Source organism: Marmota marmota, unplaced genomic scaffold, assembly GCF_001458135.2.
Source record: "Marmota marmota marmota unplaced genomic scaffold, marMar, whole genome shotgun sequence".
Lineage (NCBI taxonomy): Eukaryota > Metazoa > Chordata > Mammalia > Rodentia > Sciuridae > Marmota > Marmota marmota.
Genome location: NW_025999977.1, coordinates 16,898,348 through 16,925,422, shown reverse-complemented (window position 1 = coordinate 16,925,422; position 27,075 = coordinate 16,898,348). Strand labels below are relative to the sequence as shown.

At 36.6% G+C, this 27,075-nt stretch overlaps 1 protein-coding gene and 1 long non-coding RNA gene across 2 annotated transcripts in view; one reads left to right on the top strand and one right to left on the bottom strand.

Annotated features, from left to right (window-relative positions):
* The window catches only part of LOC125617170, a 69,906-nt gene that overhangs the window by 5,417 nt on the left and 37,414 nt on the right, over window positions 1-27,075 (bottom strand). The window lies entirely within an intron of this gene.
* CUNH2orf73 (chromosome unknown C2orf73 homolog) overlaps window positions 5,132-27,075 on the top strand; it is a 35,171-nt gene continuing 13,227 nt past the window's right edge. Inside the window, exons 1-3 of the mRNA XM_015479464.2 lie at window positions 5,132-5,578; window positions 9,218-9,428; window positions 18,057-18,210. Coding sequence (XP_015334950.1) covers window positions 5,553-5,578; window positions 9,218-9,428; window positions 18,057-18,210 — 391 coding nt within the window. The 5' untranslated portion in view covers window positions 5,132-5,552. The remainder of the gene's footprint in view (window positions 5,579-9,217; window positions 9,429-18,056; window positions 18,211-27,075) is intronic.

Sequence of the window (27,075 nt, the reverse complement as noted above, 5' to 3'; positions counted from 1 at the left end):
CTTCCACTCCCATGGACTCCTGTCAAGGGATCTGATTTTACCCTTTCTAGGTATTTCCACCCAATCTCCTGTTTCTAATCTTTCCAACTATTCTACATTAGGAAGCCCCCATTTGGAAGTTTATATTCAGTTTTTATCACCATGGTTTAAAATAAGAGGTAGAGAAATTAGATGTAGAGGCCATGAGAGATAGAAAAAGAGAAGTAGTTCCAAAATCAAATCCTAGCAGAATCACTTTCAAGGCGATTGACCTTAGACAATGGGTAAGGAAGTACAAGAGTGGTAGAAAACACTTACCGGGTACCTACTGTGCGCCAGGTGATTATGCATACCATTGAACACAACCAACCACCTTACAGGTTTTTTTTATTCCTATTCTTCAGGAGCTTTATTTTTCATTTACTTTTAAAGATTAACAAGCAATATATTCAAAATTTAAAACTTTAAATAACTTGCCAGAGTCACAGCACTAGGATTTAAACACAGGTCTAATCCCAAAATTCAATATGTATTAATTCTCCCTTAGGGGAAGCACAGAGGATGGCAATTTGTATCATCAAAAGGATCAAAGTAGATTTTATGGGCAGAAGTTGAAGAACTTAAATTGTTTAGCTTAAAAGGGTGTTTTAATTACCATTTTTAAAATGTGGCATTTCTCTAAGGAGTGTGTTGAACAGTTTTAATTGGTGTCCATCAACAAATGGGCCAAGGACCTGAACAGACACTTCTCAGAGGAGGACATACAATCAATCAACAAGTACATGAAAAAATGCTCACCATCTCTAGCAGTCAGAGAAATGCAAATCAAAACCACCCTAAGATACCATCTCACTCCAGTAAGATTGGCAGCCATTAGGAAGTCAAACAACAACAAGTGCTGGCGAGGATGTGGGGAAAAGGGTACACTTGTACATTGCTGGTGGGACTGCAGATTGGTGCAGCCAATTTGGAAAGCAGTATGGAGATTTCTTGGAAAGCTGGGAATGGAGCCACCATTTGACCCAGCTATTCCCCTTCTTGGTCTATTCCCTAAAGACCTAAAAAGAGCATGCTACAGGGACACTGCTACATCGATGTTCATAGCAGCACAATTCACAATAGCAAGACTGTGGAACCAACCTAGATGCCCTTCAATAGACGAATGGATAAAAAAAATGTGGCATTTATACACAATGGAGTATTACTCTGCATTAAAAAATGACAAAATCATAGAATTTGCAGGGAAATGGATGGCATTAGAGCAGATTATGCTAAGTGAAGCTAGCCAATCCCTAAAAAACAAATGCCAAATGTCTTCTTTGATATAAGGAGAGTAACTAAGAACAGAGTAGGGACGAAGAGCATGAGAAGAAGATTAACATTAAACAGAGATGAGAGGTGGGAGGGAAAGGGAGAGAAAAGGGAAATTGCATGGAAATGGAAGGAGACCCTCAGGGTTATACAAAAGAACATACAAGAGGAAATGAGGGGAAAGGGAAAAATAATACAAGGGGGAGAAATGAAGGTCAGTAGAGGGGGTAGAGAGAGAAGAGGGGAGGGGAGGGGAGGGGGGATAGTAGAGGATAGGAAAGGTAGCAGAACACGACAGTCACTAGTATGGCAATATGTAAATCAATGGATGTGTAATTGATGTGATTCTGCAATCTGTATATGGGCTAAAAATGGGAGTTCATAACCCACTTGAAGCAAAGTGTGAAAGATGATATATCAAGAACTATGTAATGTTTTGAACAACCAACAATAAAAAAAATAAAAAAGAAAACACTACTGAAAATATTAGAAGTAGTATATATTTTGCAGGATATAAGGAACGATTTTTCTGGGTTAGTCTTACTCACAGAACTTTTATTTGGAAGATACTTTTCTAGGTACTCGAATCTCAAATCAATGAATTAAAATATCACAGCCCAGTAAGAATAGATCAGAATATGAAAGTTGCTCAGAATGTGTTGCTTAATAATTAGATAATAAAGTATGGCAATGGCTTGCACAGAGATGATCACATTTCTGGAATTCTTCAGACAGAACAAAAAAAAAATACATTGAAAAGGAAACTAGGAGACAGAAAACCTTTAAAATTAGACAGCTCAGTTAGTGATTTCTGACCTTTTGAGGATGGATAACATTCCAACAATACTTTCTTTTGCAACGTTCTTCCTTCAACCAGTCTTTATTCACGATACCACTATAGCGTAAAATGGCCCTTCGTTGTTCTGCCCAGCTGAGACTAGCTTTTCATTCATCCTTTGGTTATACAGCTTCTATATAGGCAATGGTAGTTGGGATTATTTTAAAATGAACTTTGAATTGCGAAATCATAAAATATAGGTTTCTTCTCTCAATAAGGTAAATTTCTGAATTAGTAATTTCTAATAATGATTTTGCACAACTCTATGGTATAATAGAATTATTTTTAGTTATTTCTAGAAAATTTAAAAATTTTTTGTTTATATATCTATATGAATTGTTTATTTACATTAAATATGGGCTTTTTTTCTTTTTCATTTTGTTTTTGCCATGCTAGGGTCTTGAATTCAGGGATGCTAGGCACACATGTTAGGCAAGCATTTTGCTGCCAAATTTTGAGCTTCATCCCCAGTCTCCAACCTATCCTTAAATTTAGAGATTTTTACCTTTCTGGAGATGCAACAACTCATTCTTGTTTTTTTTAATATGTCTCTCTTTAAAGTATGATAAAAATTAATTAGCTTTGAACTTAGACATGAGAAAAACTCAGGGACCCTCTCACATCTGTGACTTGTTTGAACCCATCCTTTCTCAAAGATAGGCAAAACTAACACTAACATTTCTCATTCCATGGCCCTCGACTAATGTTTATTTTGGTTTATTAATGTCTTACAGTCTAAGGTAATGAAACAAAGGCAATAAAATGTGTGCACTCAATGAAACTTCCACCCTACCAATTATAAAAATTGGAAGAATACTAACAGCTAGCTTTTAATAGTGCTACCATGTGCTGGGATAAGTTCACTGAATGAATTTTCTCATTTAATCCTTGCAACACGTGTATGAGGCAAATAAATGATCTGTTTTTTTAAAAAATAGAATTTGGGCTAGCTTTTGTTTATGCCATATGTTTGCAATCCTTTCCTTTTCAACGACATCACTTAAAAAAAGACTCAGAGGAAACTGAATCTCCCTGAACCTCAGCTTTCCTACAAGGATATACAACTGTACTGTTCTTTTGATATTTTCCTGTGGTCCAAAACATATTGATAATTTTCTGAATCTATAACATTTTGCATGAGCACTTTCCATTCTCTTGTGGTCCCTCACAGAAGGTATGCTAGCTAGCTCAAACAGCACTGGTATTTTTAAACTTGAACAATGTTAGTAAACTAACTACTTTTTTGGTAAACATTCAGACTACTTATCACAAATCACATCTTTTACTGATTTTTTTTTCAGTTTTTTTTTTTTACAAGTGAGAATCTACATCATGGAGAATTTTTAAGTATGTATTTTAGGTCAGATAGTTATTAGTAAAAAACTACTAAAGTAGTCCAGTGCTTTTCTATATAAAAAGTCAATAATTTTTGTAAAATCCACACAATTATGCCATCGCCCTACAGAGAATACAACAAGAATAAATGATGTATCATTATAATAGAATATTATCATCAGCACTGAAATTTAACACTTGTGACTATCAGCTATATAATATGTTCATTGCTGTTTTGTTCACAATTTTTTTTGTGTGTGATTCTCTTGTATTCCTAACTAGATTGTGACTTCCTTGTGGCACAATTTGTTTTAAAGTTTCTCATGGCCTTTAATAAATCCTAGGCATATGCAAAATGCATAACAGTTTCCGATAGTGACATAAATGTATTTATTTTAGACTAATACTTTCAAAATAGAGGCAAACAACTCATTCCACATGGGTTCAGGTGAATTTGTCAATTTGAGAGACAGAAAGTTGAGAAAATGTTTTCATTTCTTTTTAACAAGTAGTAGAGACTGTCCCTGAAGATAAGTGATTTGAATAATCAAATCAAAGAGATTGGTGAAGGTTAAAATAGAAATCAGAAGGAATGATAAGGATGTCAACTAAACCTCAAGGACATGTAGTGGCATAGGCAGGTTGAATTGCTCAAATAAAAAATAATGAAAGCTAATCGTGACCAAGCAAGTACTAAGCATCACACACTGCTCTTGGTATTCTGCCTGTATCAAATTATACTTCATAACAACCCTAGTGTTTTCACATTTTGTGAATGAAGACATGGAGGCTCTGGGAGTTTAAGCCACTTCCCTCTAACTGGTTTAAGTGGTGGAGCCACCATTCAAAGTCCCATTACTTCCAGGTATCCAGTGTCTACAATGGTTAAGATAAAACCAGAGAAGTAGATGTTAGGTCACTGAGTGTCAAATCTATTCATACATTCGTCCTGCCAGGACTTTAGCTCACATGTGTACAATGGATATTAGGACCAACCTTCACTTTCCTACACCTCTCCAAGGAATACGCAAATATACAAATTGACTCTGGATTACAAAACGTATGCACTTGCACACAGCCGGATATGTAGAAGAATTCGACTCAGTGAGGACTTTTCCTTCCCATTTCCTTCCTTATGCAGGAAAATGCGTAACAGTTATCATGGTAGATGCCAAAGACGTTTGGCTCTGGTTAGTGGAAAGTGGAAGGCAACGGTAAAATGAGGTAAGAAATTCCAGGGTCTGACATGGACGCAAGTAATTGTCGGTTTCTCCCAGGAGCTTGCTCTTTTTGGATAAGTGCTACACGAACAAGTCCCAACCAGCTGGCTGCCTAAGCCTACAAACCCCTGCGCCTGATTCTGAAGGCCGCTCAGCCTTGGGCAGATGCACACTCCACAGGGAGCCTCATTTGCAGCAGATGAGTGTTCCCTTGTTCTATTTTAACCATTGCCACAGGGTCGGGAAAGGTTTTGCTTGAAATTGGTGGTAAACAGTGATAGCCAAGCTTTCTCCTTCACCGGAGAAAGCGAATCACGACTTGCACAGTATTTAATGGCTCACGAGTAAACACGTTTTCTTCCCGCCCCTGCCCGCACTTTTGGAGCCAGCTCTGGCAGCTGCGGACACCGGGGCAACGTCCTGCCGGGCTCTGGAGGGAGGACGATGAGCAGACCAGAGCAGCACTTCCCGCGGCGGGGGAAGCTCCGGAAACCGACCCTCGCTGATCCCTCCCACCCAGGACCTAGTCACGGTGATAAACACCAGTCCTGGCTCTACCGGGGAAGGGCGAGTTCAAGCGCAGGGTATCCACCCTACAGCGGGTTGGTGGAGCGGACGCCTAGACACCCGGCCAGGCTCTGCGCAGCTCAGCCGCGGCCAACAGAGCGGAGCCGACCGCGATCACTGCGCCTGCGCGTCCGGGTCCAGCTCACTCCCCTTTCTGCGGCGGCGTTGCCAGGCCGCCGTCGCTTAGCAACGCAACGCAAGAGTCACAGTTGCCTCGCTCTCGGGCCTCATTCCTAGCAAGGCTACGTCCCCGTTCTTCTGGTAGAGGCTCTTCGTTGCCACGTGCCAGGCCGTAGGAGCCCATGGAAGGAAAGGAGGAAAAGCTGCAGTAAGTGCAGGGGTTTGGATTTTTATTTCTCCCTTCCGAAAATTATTTTCCTCCTTAAGAGGGAGAGTTAGATGAAACCCCAGGGGTGGTCCCCAGCACTGTCCATGCCAAACCTCATCCAGTTCCCTTCCTAATTGCGGTTTCTGGGAGCTGAATGCTGACCATAACAATTTTTAAAATGCACCGTTTACTGCTCACAGTATTGTGTGTCAGCAACTTCACATGCATTGCCTGGCCTAAAACTCTTGAAGGCATCTTGAAATCATCCACTCCTTTTCACTTCCCACATTTAACTTATTAGCAAATTCTGTAGGCTTTACCCTTGCAAAGTATCCAGACTCTACACTGTTAATCATTTCCACTATCATCCCCACCCTGTCCCAAGCCCCAGCTTCTCACTCTTGGAGACTGCAATAGCTTTGGTTCCTTTCCCCTCTGCAGCAACTCAACATAGCAGTCAGAATGGTCTTTTTACAAGGTAGGTTAGATCACCATCCTCCATCGTGCATAGCACAGCAAAAGCCAAGGCTTCTACTTGAGGCCTACACAATTTGCCTCTCTCTCCTTACTTGACCTTGTCTACTGCTTACCTCCTTCTGGCAGGACCCTGCTCTAGTATATAGGCCTTGCTGTTTTCTCCAGAGATTCTCAAAGTGATTCCCAGACCATCTTAGCATCACCTGAGAACTTGTAGAAATGCAGAATCATAGGGGATCCCCCGTCCAAACACACTGAATCTGAAACTTTGGGTGTGGGGCCCAATAATCTGGGCTTTAGCAAGCCTTCCCATGTATGGATGTTTTGTGATCCAGTGAATCAAGGTAGCACAGCTAGTTAAGAGTGATGTAGAATCAGTGGAACCAAAACCTGCATTTTTGTTGGTGGAAGAGTGGTTCTCAAACTTAAACATGTATGAGTCAGCTAGACAGCTGGTTAAAACAGGTTCCTGGGAACCAGCCCCAGAGATGATGATTTAGTATTGAAATGATGCCTTTAAAGTTGTAGTTCTAATGAAGTCACATTGATGCCAATGAAGCTTACTCCAGCAATCACACTTCAGGAAGCACCGTGGTGCTAAGGATGGGGACATTCCTGCTGCAAGGCTTTACAGTTACAGTTCACTGGTTTGGAATGCTCTTCCCTCAAATATGCACTTAGCTCTCTCCCTCCCCTGTTTCTTTTTCCAATTGCCACCTTCACAAAGCAGCCTCCACCCTACCTAAAAATGCAGCCTACCTCCCACATGCATGCACTCCTTTTCCCTGCTTTATTGTTGTCCTCACCACTTAACACCATCTAAAAGACTGTGCCTTTGTTATTTTATACATCATCTGCCTTCCCCTGCTAGAATGTAAGCTCTATGAGGGCAGTGATTTTTCTGTTTTCACTGCTGTATCCTCCATACCTCAAACAGCATGTGGCACATAGTGACTATTTATTGGAAGAATGAATTATTCAGGGTTATTCTCACATCTGTCATAATAGATATTGTTCTTATCAGGCCAATGAGGAAAATGAAGTTCAGATATTAAATGGCAGAATTGTGATTCCAATCCAGATCTGACTAATCACAGAGCGCATTAGGGTTTTTATTTGTTTTCCTTCTACAAGAAATTACTGAAGAGTCATGTTTCACATTTCTTTTTTTTTAAATTTTTTTTTTGTTGATTGATTGATTTATACACAGTGCTGAGAATTGAACCCAGTGCCTCACACATGTGAGGCAAAGGCTCTACCACTGAGCGACAACGTCCCACATTTCTTTATCTATAGTCATTTACACAAGTGCTTAACTGAAGGAGTGCATAAGTGTGTAAACAAATAGCTATTGTCCTTTGAAGACCTGGTTCTAGTACCAATGTATTGCTGGGTTACAACCATGAGAAGCAGATGGGGAAAGACTGATGCCAGGATTCTACAATGATAAATTAATTAACCTCAAAGTCACAATCTTGAAATAAATACTTATGTTTCCGGAAAGATAGTAGAAAAGGCTTAGAAGTTATTTACACTTTACCAGTAATCAATTTTTTCAAATCAGTCACAAGGATTGAATGTTATTTGTGTAGTGGAGGGACTGCAGAGGATACACAGCTAAAACAAACCCAGAGTTCAGAAAAAAATCCCATCAGAGTCACCAGAAATATGTCAATATAAATGGCACTTTATTCATCTGCAGGGAACAGAACCCCTTGCCCGGATATTGGGTAAATAATAAGTGAAACAATCCCTACCTCATGGAACTTATTGACTATGACTAGTAGGGTATTTCTGGTGCTTACTAAAAGCAAGTAAACAAAAAACTAGGTACATGCATTATAAACCGTGGTAAGTGTCATGAAATAAAAGGACAAGTCACTAAAATAGTGAATATAGAGAGTCAGGAGGGGAAAATAGATACAAAGCTTCTGAGAAAATGACTTGTAGACTGAGATCTAAATGATCGCCAGCAAGCTATGCAGCGAGTTGGGGAAGAGAAGTGCAGGTTGAGAGCACAACATGTGCAAAGGCCCTGAGGAGAAAAGAAAAGGAAAAGCTGCAGGAGTGAGGCAGAGAGGCTTGAATGAGGATGAAGAGATGAGCAAGTCACACATGAGCTCCAGTCAAGAGACAGTGGTTTGTTTTAAATGCAGTGGAGAGCTACATGAGGATTTTAATTGAAAAATGACATGACAGAAGAGATGGGCCTGGCTGTGGTTTGAAGTAAGGTAGGAGTTATATTTTATGGTCTGAGTATCAGGCTAAACAGAATTTCTTATAAATTTGGCATCTTCCTAATTCACCTTTTGTGGGGTCAGAGCTTTGATTTTACAAGCCTCTGGGTGTGAAAATTATTCAGATTACCATATTCTTTATTTTTCAAGTATATGAAATTTTAATAGACTTTCATAATATCTGTTTTTCCTTATTTAAAAGGAAAATGTTCTATGAACTTTAAATCTCTTTAATGTTTTTCATTTCAGTAATTCTACTTTTTGTAGCAGTATAATCATTAGAAGCATAAAATAATAAGACTTAATTGTTTTGTCTACACAGTATCTTTTCTCCCTCAAAAAGATAAATATTGCTGATCATTGGGTAGCTTTTTTTTTTTTTTTTTTTTTTTGTGGTGCTGGGGATTGAACCCAAGGCCTTGTGCATATGAGGCAAGTACTCTACCAACTGAGCTATATTCCCAGCCTGCTTTTATAAATTTTCTAGGTAAGTTTTTAAAATTAAGTGGTTATCTTTGTCTAGATGGCTGAATTTATGAGGTAAAGTGTGTAGGGGGGGGGGTCATCTCCTGGTAATAAAATTTGGAAAAAAAATATGTTCAGATTAGCATATAATTTATCCACAGGTATAAATATTGCAAACATGACTTATAAGCATAATCAAATTACTACTCTTTACTGCAAGCCAATTAGAGTCTGTATACTACACTGGTCATAATGAATAATCATTATTGACACATAGTTCCTTTATCTCATATATTTAGAATGAGAAGATGCCACCCTAAATTTTAATAGCACAAGCTGTCAAAAACTATTAATAAAACTTAAATTGTCTTGACTAATACCTGAAATATATTTGAATCTTATTTAATTACGACTGCTTGCTTATTGGGTAAATTATTTACTATTTAATTATGTCTTTCAGGCAGCATAAAATAGAAGATGATGGTATAGTATATGTAACTGAGAAAGAAGAAGAAATCATACATGAAAAAAAACCTGGGAAAAGCATACAACGTTCAAAACCATGTGTGAGGAGAGGACGTGTAGATTATGCCAAATTCATTATCACAAATGCAAGAACATTCTATGAACCAATTCCCTACATAGATTCCAAAAACAAGACAGAGGACCAGGTTGGACAGATGTTTGTTACATACAAATATAGATTTAGATTTGGAAACTGTTTTGCAGGACAGTTTGGTCACATACTTATTTAAAGGATGTGACACATCTCAGAGTACTACTGTTTATAATCCAATAGTTAAAAGAAGTAACTCGGACCTATTCTGGTAGAGAACTTTGGCATACAAGCAATTGTCTATTAGGAAGGAATCCAAATAATCATTTTTCTAGATTGCATCTAATTTTTCTAGATTGTAGCCACTAAATAATGATTGGAGGCTTATTTCTGCTATAATGTTATATTTTTATGTATATTCTAATATGAAAATTTCCCATGATAATCAGCTAAAATAATAGCTACAACTTATTGACAGCATATAAAGTGCTAGGAATTAGCAAAGTTTTTGTATAAATTATATCTTTTAATCCCTGAATTTAATTTCTATGACATATTATTGGAAATATTTTAAAGGCAATAATAATACTCCAGTGAGGTTAATTAACATGTCAGTTAGAGAGTAAGCAAATAATCACACTCATGTTTCTGACCCAGGATTGTTAGCTTAGCCAAACCCCTTTTATTTGCTGTACCATGCTAAATACATTCAGTTTCTTTTTTTAAAAGTCAGATTTGGGTCTGGGGACAGGGCTCAGTGGCAGAGTGCTTGCCTAGCACATGTGCGGACCTGGGTTCAATCATCAGCACCACATAAAAATAACCAAATAAAATAAAGACATGCTGTCTATCTACAACTACAAAACTTTTTTTTTTCAAAAAGTCAGATTTATTTAGGTTTGATTTATTATATTTGCTTCCTTATTGTGGCTGTTAAAAATTACCATAAACTTAAACACTTGCTTAACATAAGTCTATTCTTTTCTAGTTCTGGAATTCAGAAGTCCAAAATCAGTCTCACTGGCCATTGGCAGGGTGGGTTCCTTCTAGAGGCCCTTAGGGAGAATCTGTTTCTTTGCCTTTCCCAGCTTCCAGAGACTGCCCACATTCCTGGGCTTTTGGCACTTTCCTCTTCAAAGCCAGCATCATAGCATTTCAAACTGTGTACTGACTGACTCTCCTGCCTCCTTCTTGTAGGACCCTGTGATTGCATAGGTCTCATAGTAATCACATATATACCCAAATGACCCAAGCTAATCTCCCATCTCAGGATCTGGAATCACATCTGCAAGGTCCCTTTGCTATTTAAATTAATACATTTACAGGTTCAGAGAGTAAGACACGAACATCTTTGGAGGTGGGGGAGCATTTGCACAGTAGATTCACCTTTCTTAAATGTACAAGTCTGTGAGTTTTGATGACGATGTGGTCATTCACCTGACCACAGTCAAGCTATGGAACAGTTCCATCATTCCCAGAAGTTCTCCCTTGTTCTTTTGTAGTTATCCTTTTCCTCTGCTTCAGCCCAGGGAACCACTGATTTGTTTTCTGAGGCCTTGCCTTTTCTAGAAAGTCATAAAATGGAATTAGACAGTTTGGAATTTTCTGAATCCTTTTCTTGCAGTTGGGATTTCTCTAGATTGTTGCATATACCATTTGTTCATTCCTTTTTGTTGCTACTGTACCCTTGTCATGTGATTTGGGCAAATAATTACTTTTTCAAAGCTTCAGTTTTATTATATATAAAATAGAATTAGTAGTCATTCTCTCTCATAGAATTTTTGAGAGAATTAAAATAGATATTTTTGTCAGGTCCTATTCGAGGCACTTGGGATATAGCAGTCAATAAAATAAATAGAGGGTAGCTCCTTACTTACATTCTGGTGGAAAAATAAGCACAATACACTGTACTAGGATACTAGATGGTGGTAAGAGTTAGCATGGAAGAGGAGGTAAGAAGGGAGAACTGCAACTTTAAATAGGTGATCAGAGAAAGCCTCACCAAGGTGACTTTTGAGTGAAGACCTGAAAGGAACTGGGGAAGGACCACATAGTAACCTGGCAGAAGAGGATTCATGGTGCACAAAGGGAACACTCGATAAGCATTAGCTCTTGGCAGTAGTAGAATCCTAATCTACTGCTCCTGTACAGTTGTGGGGACTGAAAAGCCCACCACTCCCCATGGAGAACAGGATTCTATGATGCGAGGCCTAATACAATACTGGGCTCAGAAAGTGATCAACAGATGGTATGCAAAATATGCCAAGGCAGAGGTAATCATAATTTCCAGCATGACATTTGAAGAAGGAAATGTGTACTATCCAAATGGTCTCAGACCATTGCAGCAATGTCAGCTTGCTCTATTCCAGTTTTCTCATCTCTGCCAGTGTGCATTAGGTGGAGTTGAGATTTTACTTGATGTTTAATGGAAGTCACCATTCTGACTGGAGTGAGATGATATCCTAGAGTAGTTTTGATTTGGATTTCTCTAATTGCTAGAGATGATGAACATTTTTTCATATATTTGTTGATTGATTGTATATCCTCTTCTGAGAAGTGTCTGTTCAGGTCCTTGGCCCATTTGTTGATTGGGTTATTTGTTTTTTTGGTGTTTAGCTTTTTGAGTACTTTATATACCCTAGAGATTAGTGCTCTATCTGATGCGTGAGGGGTAAAAATTTGCTCCCAAGATGTAGGCTCTCTATTCACCTCACAGACTGTTTCTTTTGCTGAGAAAAACATTTTAGTTTGAGTCCATCCCATTTATTGATTCTTGGTTTTAATTCTTGTGCTATAGGAATCTTATTAAGGAAGTTGAGGCCTAATTCCACATGATGAGATTAGGGCCTACTTTTTCTTCTATTAGATGCAGAGTCTCTGGTTTAATTCCTAGGTCCTTGATCTACTTTGAGTTGAGTTTTGTGCGTGGTGAGAGATAGGGGTTTAATTTCATTTTGTTGCATATGGATTTCCAGTTTTCTCAGCACCATTTGTTGAAGAGGCTATTTTTTTTTTAATTTTTTATTGTTGGCTGTTCAAAACATTACATAATTCTTGATATATCATATTTCACACTTTGATTCAAGTGGGTTATGAGCTCCCATTTTTACCCCAAATACAGATTGCAGAATCACATCAGTTACACATCCATTGATTTACATATTGCCATACTAGTGTGAAGAGGCTATTTTGTGAGCTCTCCACATCTATGATATCAACAGTTCTTGTCATAAAACTATACACCCTGCTATTGTATGCAAAACGTGAGATCTCGGGGAAAGAATTCTCATGGTCAAATATGCTTTAATATCAGTTGTAAACCGATGCAAGGATTGTTTGAGGCACTTGATTTTATAAACTTGCTCTTGTAGGTGCTCTTGTATCCTTTATTTGGGATTTAAAAGAAATCCATTATTAAATTATTAAACCAGACCTACACTGGGGAAATAAATCTGGTACAGAAATCCAGGTGAGTGTAGTTCTCATATTTCTTAACGAGTAACTTTCCTGAGCTCTATTCAGGGTTTAATCTAAGGGAAACTGTTAACTCCACCCATCCCTACACTGGGGACACTAAAGAAAAGCTAGTTCAAGAATAGAAATGTGATAGACCTTCAGAGATGGTGAAAGGAAGTTTGAAATGAAGTAAGAGCACAGGTAAGAGAGGCTAATAGGAGATATGAATAAAGAGTTACAGACAAAGACAAGAGATGCATCACAAAGTCATGTGGTTTGGATGAGCAGTGAAGGAAAAGTTTGTTTCAAAAACAAAACTAAAAATGAACTTTTTAATGTATTCATTTCCATGTACCCAAGAAGCAATAAAGAATGCTATTTCACATGTATGTAAACTTTGTTCTTTTATTTAAGATGACAGGTTCCTTTTTTTAAGAATTAGCTTGGTTAAAATATATAAGTATATATATATAGTATAGCTGGCTTTAAGAAATAAAATGAAGTTGTCTAAATATATTTACTGACATCTGTTTTATACATTTTGCTAAGATAATATCTTTAGAACTCAACAGTAGATTGGTTGGTTTTATTTGTTTATAAGATTTTTAAATGAAATTATCCTTTATACATTTCTAACTAAAGACATAAAATTGGTGGCACTGGAAAAAGTGAAATGGAATATTTTAGCCCAGTTATCTTGGTTTTTCTAAATATTGATATTATTTAAAAGAAATTGTAGTAAGTTGATATTTTCAAAAGTGCATTTTTCAGAGCACTAACCCTTGCCTACATGCTTGAAAAAATAAATTTCCAAAATCAAATGTTTTATAAAACATGTACTTTTATTTACCTTTCTTAGTGCTTCATAGTTTACATTGGTGTATAAAGGTTCTGAGAAATTCTGTGATAAACTTGTTTAACTTTGCTTATCTGACTAGTTCCCATATTTATTTAACTATGGGAACCTCTTTTTGCATAACATCTACTAATATGCCCGGGACCTAGTGTTTCACAGAACACAGGTAAGTAACTGTTATGGGAGACATTATAAATTGCTTTAAAAGAGACATTTTTAGCATTCCTGATATCTATAGCAAAACAATTTTAGTTTCACTATATTTAGGAATCCCCAGAGGAGGATTTTATGTATCACAGATGACTGCTATCACCACAACCGTCTTGGCCAAGCTACTCCTGGCTACCCAGCTTACTACCTCTTGCTTTCTCTTAACTGATTTCTCCAGGATTCTCCTCTTGATTTTACCACTTCTCTTCTGAGGATTCTCCAATAATTTCCCAAAGAATGAAAAATAAAATAGTGTTTACTAAAACATTTCTGATAACTTGGAGATAACAGGTGTATTACATAGATTCCCTCACACTGGCTTCTAAATGTAACTGATGGGCCCACAGTGCAGTGGACATTAGACTTTCCAATATTGAGGGGTTAGAAGGAGTTCTACCCAGGAATCTCCAGGCATGTCCTAATCAGGGAACCCTAGTGACTATCAGTCCTAACCTAGGAAAGAGAATCGGCCTTAAAATGTGGGGGGTGGGGGTGGGGAGGGAGTACAGACCTGAGTGCAGGCTTCTTTTTCTCTCTGGGTCCAAAGTTTTGATTTGGGAACAACTGTCTCTTTAGGCAAAGCCCCCTTTTATAATCTGCAAATGTAATCTGTCCCCCAAGGCCTACCCATCACACTAGATGACTTCTCAATTTGGCTTATTTTGTCTTAAATATTTCCATATCAACCCCTCTCAAATCCAATGTTAGTGATGAGCCACAGAACAGTAAATATTTTATTAGTCTTTCTCTTCAGTGTGAGGTGAAGACAAAAGCAAGCTCCATCTGTTTCTTTGATCTCATAAACTCTTATGCATAAGTGCTTGGACCAAAAAGGCGTGTGCCCGTGCATGGGAGTCATGCTCTCACTCTTCAGGGACAACCCATACTTTCCAAGCATAGGGAAGACTCTCCAGAAATAGGAAAAATAATATCCTTTGAATTGTAATATTTCATTCAGTTGAAGTGAATATGCATCTAGTTTTAACACTCATCAGAACTCTTTTACCAATTACAGCATCTTAAAGTCATCCATCAAATTTTAGGAAAAATTATTCGTTATTTCCTTTATATCTGTGAAACTAAAGGGACAATTGTAATAATACTCTCAATTAAACAAATTTTGCTTGAAAGGTTTACTGGTTCTCTGCTTTAAGAATAGTTTTGTAGACTGAGGCTGTGACTCAGTGGCAGAGCACTTGTCTAGCATGTGTGAGGTACTGGGTTCAATCTTTAGCATTGCATACAAAAATAAATAAAGGCATGCTGTCCATCTACAATTACAAAATTTTTTTAAAAAAGGAATAGTTTTTGTATTATATTCATTTGAGAAAAAAATTGGAGTCCATCAAGCATCTTCTAGTAGTTTGCTTACCCAGTATCCCTTTCCCAGTAACTTGGATATTAGTAAAACAAATTTCTGATCAATAAATGTAGATATACTATACCACAAAGTGTATGCCTTATAACCTTTCATAGAACTTTCTTAGAATACTGACTGCTATGGTTCGAAAGTTTACAAAACATATGTAGAAATGTAATTGCCATTGTAACAGTATTAAGAGGTAAGACTGTTAAGAGGTGATTAGACCATTCACCTTCATGACTGGGATTAATTCTGTAATAAAAGGACAAGGTCAACTCCCCTTTGCCTTCCTTTTACTCTTACATCTCCCAACTACATGAGCATTCTAGAGGCCAACTCGGAATTAGAATTGTCAAACCTGCCCACACTATGGGTCCTTGATATCAGACTTATGAGCCTACAGAACTGTGAGCCAATAAAATTATATTCATTAAAGCTGCACAAAATAGATTAAGATACTTAAAGTCACTTTTGAAATAATGTAATTAAGTCTATGCTTATTTGGTTTAGCATTCTACAGGAGATTTGATGTAGCAATGGAGCACAGAAATTAGGGTTATGTCCAGATGGGTGGGGGATTGAATTGTGGTACTGCTGCTGCCTGCTGGTGATGTGCCTTGGGAAAGTTACTTAATCTGCCAGCTTTCTCATTGTAAAGTGGATGTATCTGCCTTGCAGAATTGTGGTAAGATAAGGCCTATAAATCTTATACCTTGAAACATATTAAGCACTGTCATAATTATGAATTGGAGTGGAGGAGAAAGAGCTACAAGAATCAGGCACTCTGACAACAGTAAAATGTGACTATTTTTAGCCAGATAGTGAGAAGGCACCATCTGTTTAGTAATCTGCTCTAGAATTTTCTTAGGATCCATATTAATTTGTCTCAGTTTTAAAAATCCACCTTTTAGCCCATTCTGAAAATACATGAGGCATTAGCCAATATTTCCTGTTCTCCAAAATTTCCTAGTTCCTAAAATTTCTATGATCTCTGCAGAAATCAACTATTTACAATTACCTGTTCTTCCATTACTCCTAGTTACCATTTGTCATTGGCCTAAAAACGGGCACTAAATAAAGTAACAACTATTCAGTTCTTAGTTCCCTCTTTGGTATTTGTTCATCCTGTCATTTTCAGTCTTAAGGTAGTTTTCATTAACAAAGGACCTTAAGTTGAGTTGTTCTGACTTTTTAGCTTTGAATAGTGTACTCCTTTCCAAATTGTTAGCATTTCTTTGATTTCTTGCTCTAAAAAGTTAAAAAAAAAAAACCCAAAACTTATTTTTGGTGTCTTTAGCATATTTCATGAATTTCTTCTATTTCTAAGCTGCTGGAGTCTTCTAACAAGTCGACTCCATTACATTTTATTTTAAGTTTGATATTGTACCTCTTACATGTGCTTGTCTTTTTAGAAACTAATCTCATTTGAGAGATGACTCTCTTTGAACCCACATAGGTTTCTTTAGATGCCTATTCTTTTTGAATCAATGTAGCCTCAATTGTATTGTCTAAATTTTATTATTAGAATCACATATTCATTTCACTTAATTCACATTTTAAAAGTCTTTGATTATGGAATCATCGCTGTTTTTTAAGGCAGAACTACTTTCTAGTCAAGGGTTCTACCACTCAGCTACATCCCCAGCCCAGGCAGATCTACTTTCTTAGCCCAAGGAATATTCCCTAATAATTCCCAGGAACTCAGTTGTCACAGTTCCTTTTCCCCAAAGTTTTCTTTCTACCCCATCAAACAGTTTTAAAATTTTTGATCAGAATTAACCTGAGTAACAGTTTCCCTCACTGCTTTCCCAACTTCTAAGAGTTGTGTATGTATTAATGAAATGGTGTGTATGTACTAATGAAAAATCTATCACTTTCCTAGGTACTTAGGTAGGTTTTTATACCAAAAATTCAGTATTATTGGAAACATTCAAACTGAGTTATTAGTGAATTATAAATCGATGTGAATTGTAGTCAGCACTATGAAATGAATAGAAGAGAAATAACATAATAGAAAAATGGCTGAGTACCCTGAAAACTAATAGAAATAAATATTTTATGAAATTTTTTTCACTTTTATGTATGTATAGTATTGTGTGTCCTTGTATGATATAAAATTTATGTCATGGTGTGGATCATGGACTAAAAACTTTGAAAACTGCCATTTTTAGATGATGACACCTTATTTGTATTGTCATGATTAAAAAGTATAGAATATTGGGCTGGAGATGTGGCTTAAGCGGAAAGCGCGCTGGCCTGGCATGTGCGGGGCGCTGGGTTCGATCCTCAGCACCACATAAAAATAAAATAAAGATGTTGTGTCCACTGAAAACTGAAAAATAAATATTAAAAAATTCTCTCTCTCTCTCTCTCTCTTCTCTCTCTCTCTAAAAAAAGTATAGAATATAATTTTTAGATTAAATCATGTTTAAGAGCTGGGAATGTAACTCAGTGGTATAGCACTAGCATATAAAAGAGGGCCTTTGTTCAATCCCAAAATAAAATAAATTAAATAAATAAATAAATAAATCATGTTTTTATGTGTGTGTGTACGTATTATATTAAAATTATGTGCAAAACAGATAAAATTATTTTGTTGATTTTTAGCACTTCATCTGTTAATAGAAGGTAGTTTAAGTATTGAGCAGCTGTATTTTAACTAAAAATATGATGATTTTTTTTAGCTGTCTTTTAAGAAATAGTGTCCCTGTGAAAAGATATTCCTGGATTTTATAACTCGTTTTTAGTTCTAGAATAGACAATAACTTGTTGAATTACTGAACATCCATAAACATCAAATAACACATGAAAATGTCCTATGGTATTCAATTTTGTGTTTCCAATTTTTTTCTATAAAGAGTGACTGGTGGTCATATAGTAAAGCACTGGAACATGTCTTCCAACCACCCTATGATACTAAGAGCACCCAGAGGAGTGACTTCCAAAAACCAACATGTCCATTGACTTTGCCTGTCAAACACAGCAAGATGCAAAAGGCTTCTTCTGGAATAGGTAAGGTTAGCAGTGGTAAAACCTCTTTCTTGCTATCAAATTAAGATATATTGGAGGTGCTGACACCTCCTGAGAAAATTACTTCTCTTTAACAGTTAAAAATATACACACAACAATGGGCAGCCCCTGACAAACTTGTTATCCTTCCCTAGTGGATAGCTCGACTCCAAGTGTGTTTAATATAACATAATGACAATTGTACAGATTATTAATAACACGAGCCTCAAGTCATAAACTTAGTTGCATTCTTCTCATTGCTGCCACCAAATTTTAAAAATCCTTACTATTAAAATAATAGATAGCTGGGCATGGTGGTACACACCTGTAATCCCAGTGGCTCCTGAGGCTGAGAAAGGAGAATCACAAGTTCAAAGCCAGACTCAGCAATGGTGAGGTGCTAAGCAACTTAGTGAGACCCTGTCTCTAAGTAAAATACAAATAGGGCTGGGGATGTTGCTCAGTGGTTGAGTGCCCCTCCACCCAATAGTAGATAACACTAAATGGCAGTATTTCTCAAAGTGTACTCTGAGGAACACTAGTTTTGTATAATGTTTGTGGATAACTGATCAAATAAACAGGGGGAGTGGTTACATATGTTTTGCAAAAGTTAAGTTACACAAAATTTTTTAACCTGTAGCACTCTCAACACCCTTATTCCAAGATAAGCATGATGAATTTCCAAGCAGGAGAGTAAAGAATGCTGTTTTCCCCACTTTCTGTTCATTTCACTTTTTTTTTTTTACATTATCTTTCATGTCTGGTGACCCACAAAACATAATTTAGGAAATACTGTTATGTAGATTATTAAAACATTTTCATATCTAAAATCAATTTGGCCTGACAATGTCATTATAATAAACTAAGTCACATTTTATGAAAGTCATTATCTGTTTGTTAGTCCATTCCTAGTCATCTCTACCTCTGAAGTAGGTTTTACTAAGTCTTAAACAAGTCCAGAATGAAGTCAAGATTAAAATGCATTTATTGAATACCTACTCTGGTCCTCACCCCCTACAAAAGTTCAAAACTAAACTTTAAATAAGATATTGTAACACAGGACAGTAATCAATGGAAGCTTGCTTTTAGAGATCAAGAGTACCTCACTTCTGATTGCTGTGATTTGGTCAGTCTAATCAAGGATATACAGGGCAACTAGACTGAGGGTCAGGACATTAAAAAATGATCCTATCCAGCATGATTTCTACCTCAAGGGAAATAGTTAACAAAGAGGGTTAACTAATTAAATACTCTGTATCAATGACTTTGGAAAGATAAAGTTTCTAATTCAGGATAGTAGACAGAGCACAAACATAAATTTGCACAAACATATAAATAACACCCAACCAATAAACTGTTAAAGGTAAAGGGAATGGAAGGAAAAGCTTTCTGGAATGTGGGAAAGAATGGAAGCCTATTGATGGATAAAAAAGAGAAAAGAAGTAATACCAGAAAGGAAATTCAGTGAAGAAGAATCAATCCATTTGACTAGACCCCGATGGGTTCAGTTAGCAGACACTGGGGAAGACAAGAACAAAGAGGGGATGGAAGTCAGGGTTGCTCAAAAGTCTGTCTCAATTAGCAGCTTCAGTCATGAGCTCTCCACCTGTCTTTACATTAAGACTATTAGAGCTGGGTGGGATGGTGCACATCTGTAATCCCAGCCACTCAGGAGGCTGAGGCAGGAGGATCACAAGTTCAAAGCCAATCTAGGCAATTTAAGGAGACCCTATATCAAAATAAAAAACTAAAAGGGTTGTGGATGTAGCTCAGTGTCCCTGGGTACTAAAAATAAAAGCATTAGAACTCAATATTTTAGCCAGATTCCAACTACTAAAACAGTTATTTTAGAAAATCAGAAACTTAGAAAATATGGGAGAATAAAAGCAAAATGGAGGATCAGTTTGGGAGGTCCAACTTTTCTAGAGCTCCAAAAAAGAGGAGTAAAAACAAAAACAAGGTAATCATGAAAACATAATGTGACATTTATTGATTATGTGTTATTTGCCAGGCACTTTATAAAGCTTTCTAAATATAAACTTTAATTCTTACACAAATCCTTTGTAACATAATAGTGTAGAAATACTCTTACTATTCTCATATTTCAGATAAGAACGGGTAGGGAGACAAACTTTTATTTCTACCCTCTTAGGAGTTTTTGGCTGGGTCTGAGAATTAAATTGACTCAAAGATCAACAAGAGAAAAACAGAAATTTAGTTAAAGCAAGCTTTATGTAGCACAAGTGCCTTCATAAGAAAATGAAGATCCAAAGACACAGAGTTATATACTGAATTGGACAAAGCTGTACACTGTGAAAATGTAAAAAGGCAAAGGCACTTGGACCGGGTAGTTAACTGGGTAGAGAACTGAGTAACTGTTGGAGAAGGGTTAATTTAACAAGGTTTACTGGTACAGATTTCCCTCAGGCTCATTTCCTGGGCTTGATGATAAGAATGATACTTCCTTGTGGCAGAGATAGAACATCTTTTACAGGAATTTCATCTTCAGCTTTTAAGAAAAAGAAGGAAGATCAGAATGTTTTTGTTTGCTTGTTTGTTTGTTTTTGTTTTGCTTTATTTATTTGCACCCACTGTTTTTCAAGTGTCTTTAACTCAATATGGTCAAGATACCAGTATATTTGGTGTGGTATGCTTTGAACTCCTTCAAAAGAAAGCACAAAGTTTATGCAACTCCTAGGAGAAAACATAGGGTTAACACTACAGCATATAAGTACAGGCAACAACTTTCTCAATAGGACCTCTAAAGCTCAGGAAATAATGTCAAGAGCTAACAAATGGAATGGCATTAGGCTTCTGAACAGCAAAGGAAACAATTAGGAATGTGAAGAGAGAACCTACAGAATGGGAGAAACTCTTTGCTAGCTACTCTTTTGACAGAGGACGAATATCTGGAATAGACAAAGAACTCAAAAGACTTTATGCCAAAAAAAATCAAGTAAATTAATAAATGAGCACATGAATTAAACAGACACTTCTCAAAAGAAGAAATACGAATGGCTGACAAATATATGAAAAAATGTTTGACATCATTAGCAATTAGGGAAATGCAAATCAAAACTACACTGAGGGGTTGGGGCTGTGGTTCAGTGGTAGAACGATTGCCTAGCATGTGTGAGGCACTGGGTTTGAACCTCAGCACCACATAAATAAATAAAATAAAGGTGTCATGCCCATCAACAACTAAAAAAATTTTAATTAAAGAAAAAAAAACTTCACTGAGAGTTCATCTCATACCAGTCAGAATAGCAGTCATCAAGAATACAAATAATAAATGATGGAGAGGATGTGGAAAAAAAGGAACACCTTTTGGTGGGATTGTAAATTAGTATAACCACTATGGAATCAGCATTGAGTTTCCTCAAAAGGCTAGGCATGGAACCATCATATGACCCAGCTATACCACTCCTTGGTATTTATCCTAAATAATTAAAGTCATCAGTGATACATGCATACCCTTGTTTATAGCAGCACAATTCACAATAGCCAAACTATGGAACCAGCCTACGTGTCCATCAACAGCAGATGAATGGATAGAGAAAATGTGGTATATATACACAATGGAGTTCTCTTCAGTCATAAAAAAAAAAAAGAAATCATGTCATTTTTGGAAAATGGGTGGAGCTAAAGACCATTACGTTAAATGAAATAAGTCAATCTCAGAAGGTTAAGGGATATATGTTATGGGGCAAATCTCATAAAAATCAAAAGGAGATCAGTAGAGGAAAGGGACCAAGAGGGGGAATTGATATTGGCCAAATTATATGGACATATTATGTGCAGTGCAAATATGTAACAACAAATCCCATCTGTATGTACAATTACAATGTACCAATTAAATGTGGGAAAAATTAAGCTTAGGCATGGCTATAACATTAATAGTAGGCATATAAATTAGGTCACAAAAGTGTTATGATTTTTTAATGACAACATCAACTATCTTAAGAGCCATGTACTAATTTTTTGTGGGGGGATACTGGGGATTGAACTCAGGGACACTCAACCAATGAGCCACATCCCTAGCCCTATTTTGTATTTTATTTAGAGACAGGGTCTCACTGAGTTGCTTAGTGCCTTGCAGTTGCTGAGGCTGGCTTTGAACTTGCAATCCTCCTGCCTCAGCCTCCTGAGCCACCAGGATTATAGGTGTGCACCACTGCCTGGTATGCATATTAATTTTTGAAAGCAAAATCTAGAATTGAGAAAGGCTTCATGTTTAAGCAAAAGTATTCTTTATTGCACAAATATATACATATATTCAAGGAAAAGTTTCTGGATATATAGGGGTGTGTGTGTGTGTGTGTGTGTGTGTGTGTGTTAGCTGATTTGTTGGATAAAGAAATACATACACTGTTCAAAATAATTTTTGAGCAATTAAACAACTTCATTTGCATTTTGGGTGTAATTTTAAGAAAATAAATTAGCTAAATACAAATCACCACATTAAAAAAAGAAAGCACAAATTTTAAATAACTTGCTCAAAGCTACAGAGCTACACAGTGAATGATTGTTATTTAACCCCCAATAGCCTGATCTCTCAATATCTGTACTCATAACTCTGCATAGCCTTTAAAGTATTAAGAAAGTTTCCTTGTATCAAAGGGTTTCTCTGTATTGAAAGGGTCCACTGAGTGTTTCCAGGTGTGAAGGGGAAAAAATATACATTCCTAGACATCATTATGAAATGGTAAAACAATCATGAAGAGAAGATTCTAAAAGTTTCCATAAAGAGAAAGAAAAATGTCACCACCTAAGGAATAAGAATCAATTAAAAAAAATCACTGATGCAAGGGAACAATAGAGTTTATGTCTTTAAAGTTCTCAGGGGAAATAATTTTTAACTTAGAAAAGAGGATTTACTTGGCATGGATATTCCAACCACTTTCTTCAAGTGGCACTGGGCATTAAACCCACTGAGAAGGAAATGAAGTCCCAGCACACTATTTGACCCTTAAGTGAGCAAAATTCATATAGTTACATAATATTATGAATGCTGTTTAGTAGTTCTCAACTTTTAGGATCAATGTATACACACAGTATGGGAAGTTCAAATATGATTACATAACAGAATTTGTGTTAACAGCCTTAATAAGAAGAGTAAATAAACAGTTGATAGAAGATGGGAAGTAGGGGGCTGAGGGTGTAGCTCATAGAGAGCTTGCCTACCGTGTGCTCTACCGCTGAGCCACAATCCCAGCCCAAGAGGAGAAATTTAAAAGTCAAGGGCTGGGAGTACATCAGTGGTAGAGTGCTTGTGTATCATGCACGAGGTCCTGGGTTCAGTCCCCAGCGCTGGCAGTGGGGCAGTGGTGGGAGAGGGAGGCTCTTTAAAGGTCAAAGGAATCAGGTTAAGAACCTTAGCCTCTTCACTGAGCTCAAGCTCACATTGTCAACCACCTACTCAAAAATCTCCTCTTGGATATATAATCACATTTTTAAGTATGATAAGGCTAGGACAGAAGGTTTCATTTCCCCCATCTAAACCAATGTCCCCAGTAGTATCCCCGTGTTCAAGGAGTGCCATCTCCATTCCCCCAGGTGCTCATGTTTTGATAATCTAGAAGTCATTCTAAAACTTTCCCTTTCCTTCCTCTATGTTCGATCTATTGGTGAATCTTGATATTTTGAGCTCCAAATACATCCAAATCTATTCATTTCCATCGTCATTGTAATGAATGTAGTGCAACCATTACAACCTCCTGCCTTTCTTCCTCTGCTATGATGTGTTTTCTGCATCATCAACAGAAGGATATTTTTAAAACACCAATGAAATCCCCCTCTTACTTTAGGTTCTTCGGTTATTTCTCATTGTTCATAGAACAAATTTCAAATTCTTTACAGTAACCTACATGGCCCCAGTCAATCTGCCAAATCTGCTTTCTCTTCTATTGCATATAATATGGAGATTTAGAGATACAACTCAGACCAAGGAGGTAGGAAAACTCTGAAAGTCAGGCTTGTTCCAAACCAATTTATGTTTGCTTACTTGTTATTGCATTTCTGTAATTTAATTACATGTCCTTGTAAATTAAAACTGAGCATGATAATAAAGCAGTTATTTCTATAAAACATTCAAAGTTGAGTGCTTTGGAAAGACTTGAGAAATAGTCAGTCATTAACTTAGAAAATGATGATTAGGTATAGGCAAGATAGCCTTAAAAAAAAGAGGAGCTGGAATGATTTTTTTAAGTCTTGAAGCATTGTATACTCATTTTGCTTCAAATGTGTATTTATATTTCATTCTGTGTTAAAGAAACAGAAAATGGAAAGGGTGCATTAGAGATGTAGTTTGTACAAGAAACAAAATGAAATTCCAATCAGTGCATACATAAAGAAAAATGACTTGGTACTCCAGTAAGAATTTGAGCAATGAGCTGATAAAAATTAAAGGTATAAGTATGGTATAAGATTCTTTGCTTTAACTGACTTATTTTGGTTAAACAACTAGTCCTCTTCATATAAGGAGGAGTCACTTCTAATCTGGTTGAAGGGATGTGGAAGAGTGGTTAAAAATGAGACTGGACAGATGCATTTTGTTCCAGGCTGGTCAGGAAAGTCCAGTCATTTCATAAGGGATCCTTTAAATTAGGGTTTGTGGATCTGTTCTGTTGGGCTAAACAACTTTTCCAGAGAGAAATCCTCCAAACCTCTGCTTGAGGTGGAAGACAGATTATCCAAGAATCCCTCAAACAATCCTGTTTGCAACTTCAGTACCAATGCCCCATGCTCCCTGCTTCAGAACCTCCAAGTTCCTGATCTTACTACAATACTGTGACATGAGCTGGCATGATTTTTACCCCACTTTCATCCCCATATGCACTAATTTCCAGTTTTCTGAGGTCTAATCAAGCCAATTGCCATTTATCCATCAGCTTTCCAGTTTCAAAATTTGTTAACATCTTAGTTCCCATTTAGTTCTTTTTTTCCCTTAAGGACATAGGCCCTCTTAATTTCTTTATTGTTATTTTTTGGGAGTTAGGGAAGATATGGCAGGTAATACACAGGTTGATCGCCACATTTAATTGGAAATCAGCCCTGTGACTGTCACTGCTATTTAGTATTGCTTCAGTACTTAGAATTGTCTGATCCTGGGCCCCTTACTAAAATTCATCATTTTGTTTAGTCAATTTATGAAATGAGAATAATACTTCCTACGTTGAAGGACTGTTATGAGAACTAAATGAAATAACATGAAAAGTGCCTACCTCAGTTCTTGTACGTACTAGGCAATAAATGGTAGCTATTTCTATTATTAATCACTGCTAAGTTAGGTATTAAGTGAAATTTAGTTTTGGAAAGCTGGCATTGAACCTCTCTTTCTCTCCCTCCCTCCCTCCCTCCAGACCTCTCCACCTCCCTCTTTCTCCTCAGTTATTGGTATTTCCCATTACTATGTTCATTATTACATCCTTGGGCCAAGTATAATTCCCAAACTCAATAATATTTATTGAATAATTGAATGATAATTACATACTACTCAGAAAAAAATGTTTAAAGTCAATGTAATTTAAACTAACATGAAAAACAACATAGGCCTGTAATTAATTCCTATTTTAGGTGGTGTGTGGATACCAGATAAAAAGGATTTTTTAAAAAGAAAAATATTTTAATGTAACATTTTAAAATATGTATAAAACTAGTCTGAATGTGCCAGATTTTTATATATGCATTCAAACAGAAAAAAAAATGTGTTAATGCCAATTAAAAGTCATTTCATAGTCATTCCGTTCTGTCAGCCCACTTAATTACGCCTGGTCTTTGGTATTTCAGCAATTTTATCTTGTGCTGACAATAAAAGTGCCCTTTATGTCTTGTACCACCACACAATTTCCTGGCTGCCATCCATGGTTAGTTAACAAATGGCTATGCTTCATCATATCTGAGTCCAGTAAGAATAAGTCTTCACATTTGATTTTATATAATAAAACTTTATAAATTGGAAAGGCTGATCTAATTAGCGAAGGGGTTGTATTTCATATTTAAATGAAACTCTGGCTGTTTATCGGACTACTTGATATTTTAATGTTCTTTTGCATTGCAAATCTAGATGTAGTGGTCAAATTAATTTTATAAAGTTGGTTTTAGTCTAAGTTGCTTCTTTTGCACCAAGGTATAGCATAGGACTGACTTCTTGCTATAGTTATGTTTGTGGATTTTTTAAGTGTTTTTGAAGATCTATAGTATTTTTATATTAACAATCTTTTTTATACAGATCAAAATAAATACTATTTTTTTAATATTTATTTTTTTTAGTTATAGCTGGACACAATACCTTTATTCCATTCATTTATTTTTATGTGGTGCTGAGGATTGAACCCAGGGCCCCGTGCATGCTAGGCGAGCGCTCTACCGCTAAGCCACAATCCCAGCCCCTCAAAATAAATACTATTGAGTAGAATTTCTAAGAGAAAATATTACTGGCAATGTTTCTTAAGTAGACACAAACAAAAGGTTAAGAAAATTTCTCAAAGTAAAACTGCTAAGTTCTCACCTATATAAGGAGCAAATTGTGGGTTTGAATGAATCCTGGCTTTGTTGATAAAACTTGAATGGCTAGATACCAACTTGTTTAGAAAATTCTTATTTTAATTAGATCAAATTTCCAAGAAACTGTGGATTTCCAACATTTTTCATGTACTTTGCCTTATGTTTGTAGCTTTCATCTAATAACACTTCTTTTAAGTAATCACTGGGGTCCATTTGAATTATTAAGTAGAGAAACCACTAAGAACCTGAATATCTTCTCTCAGGTTGTCCCACTTAGATAATCTCCACTATTTCAAGTTTTTTTTTAAATGTTTTTTTAGTTGTAGATGAGCATAACACCTTTATTTATTTTTAAATGGTGCT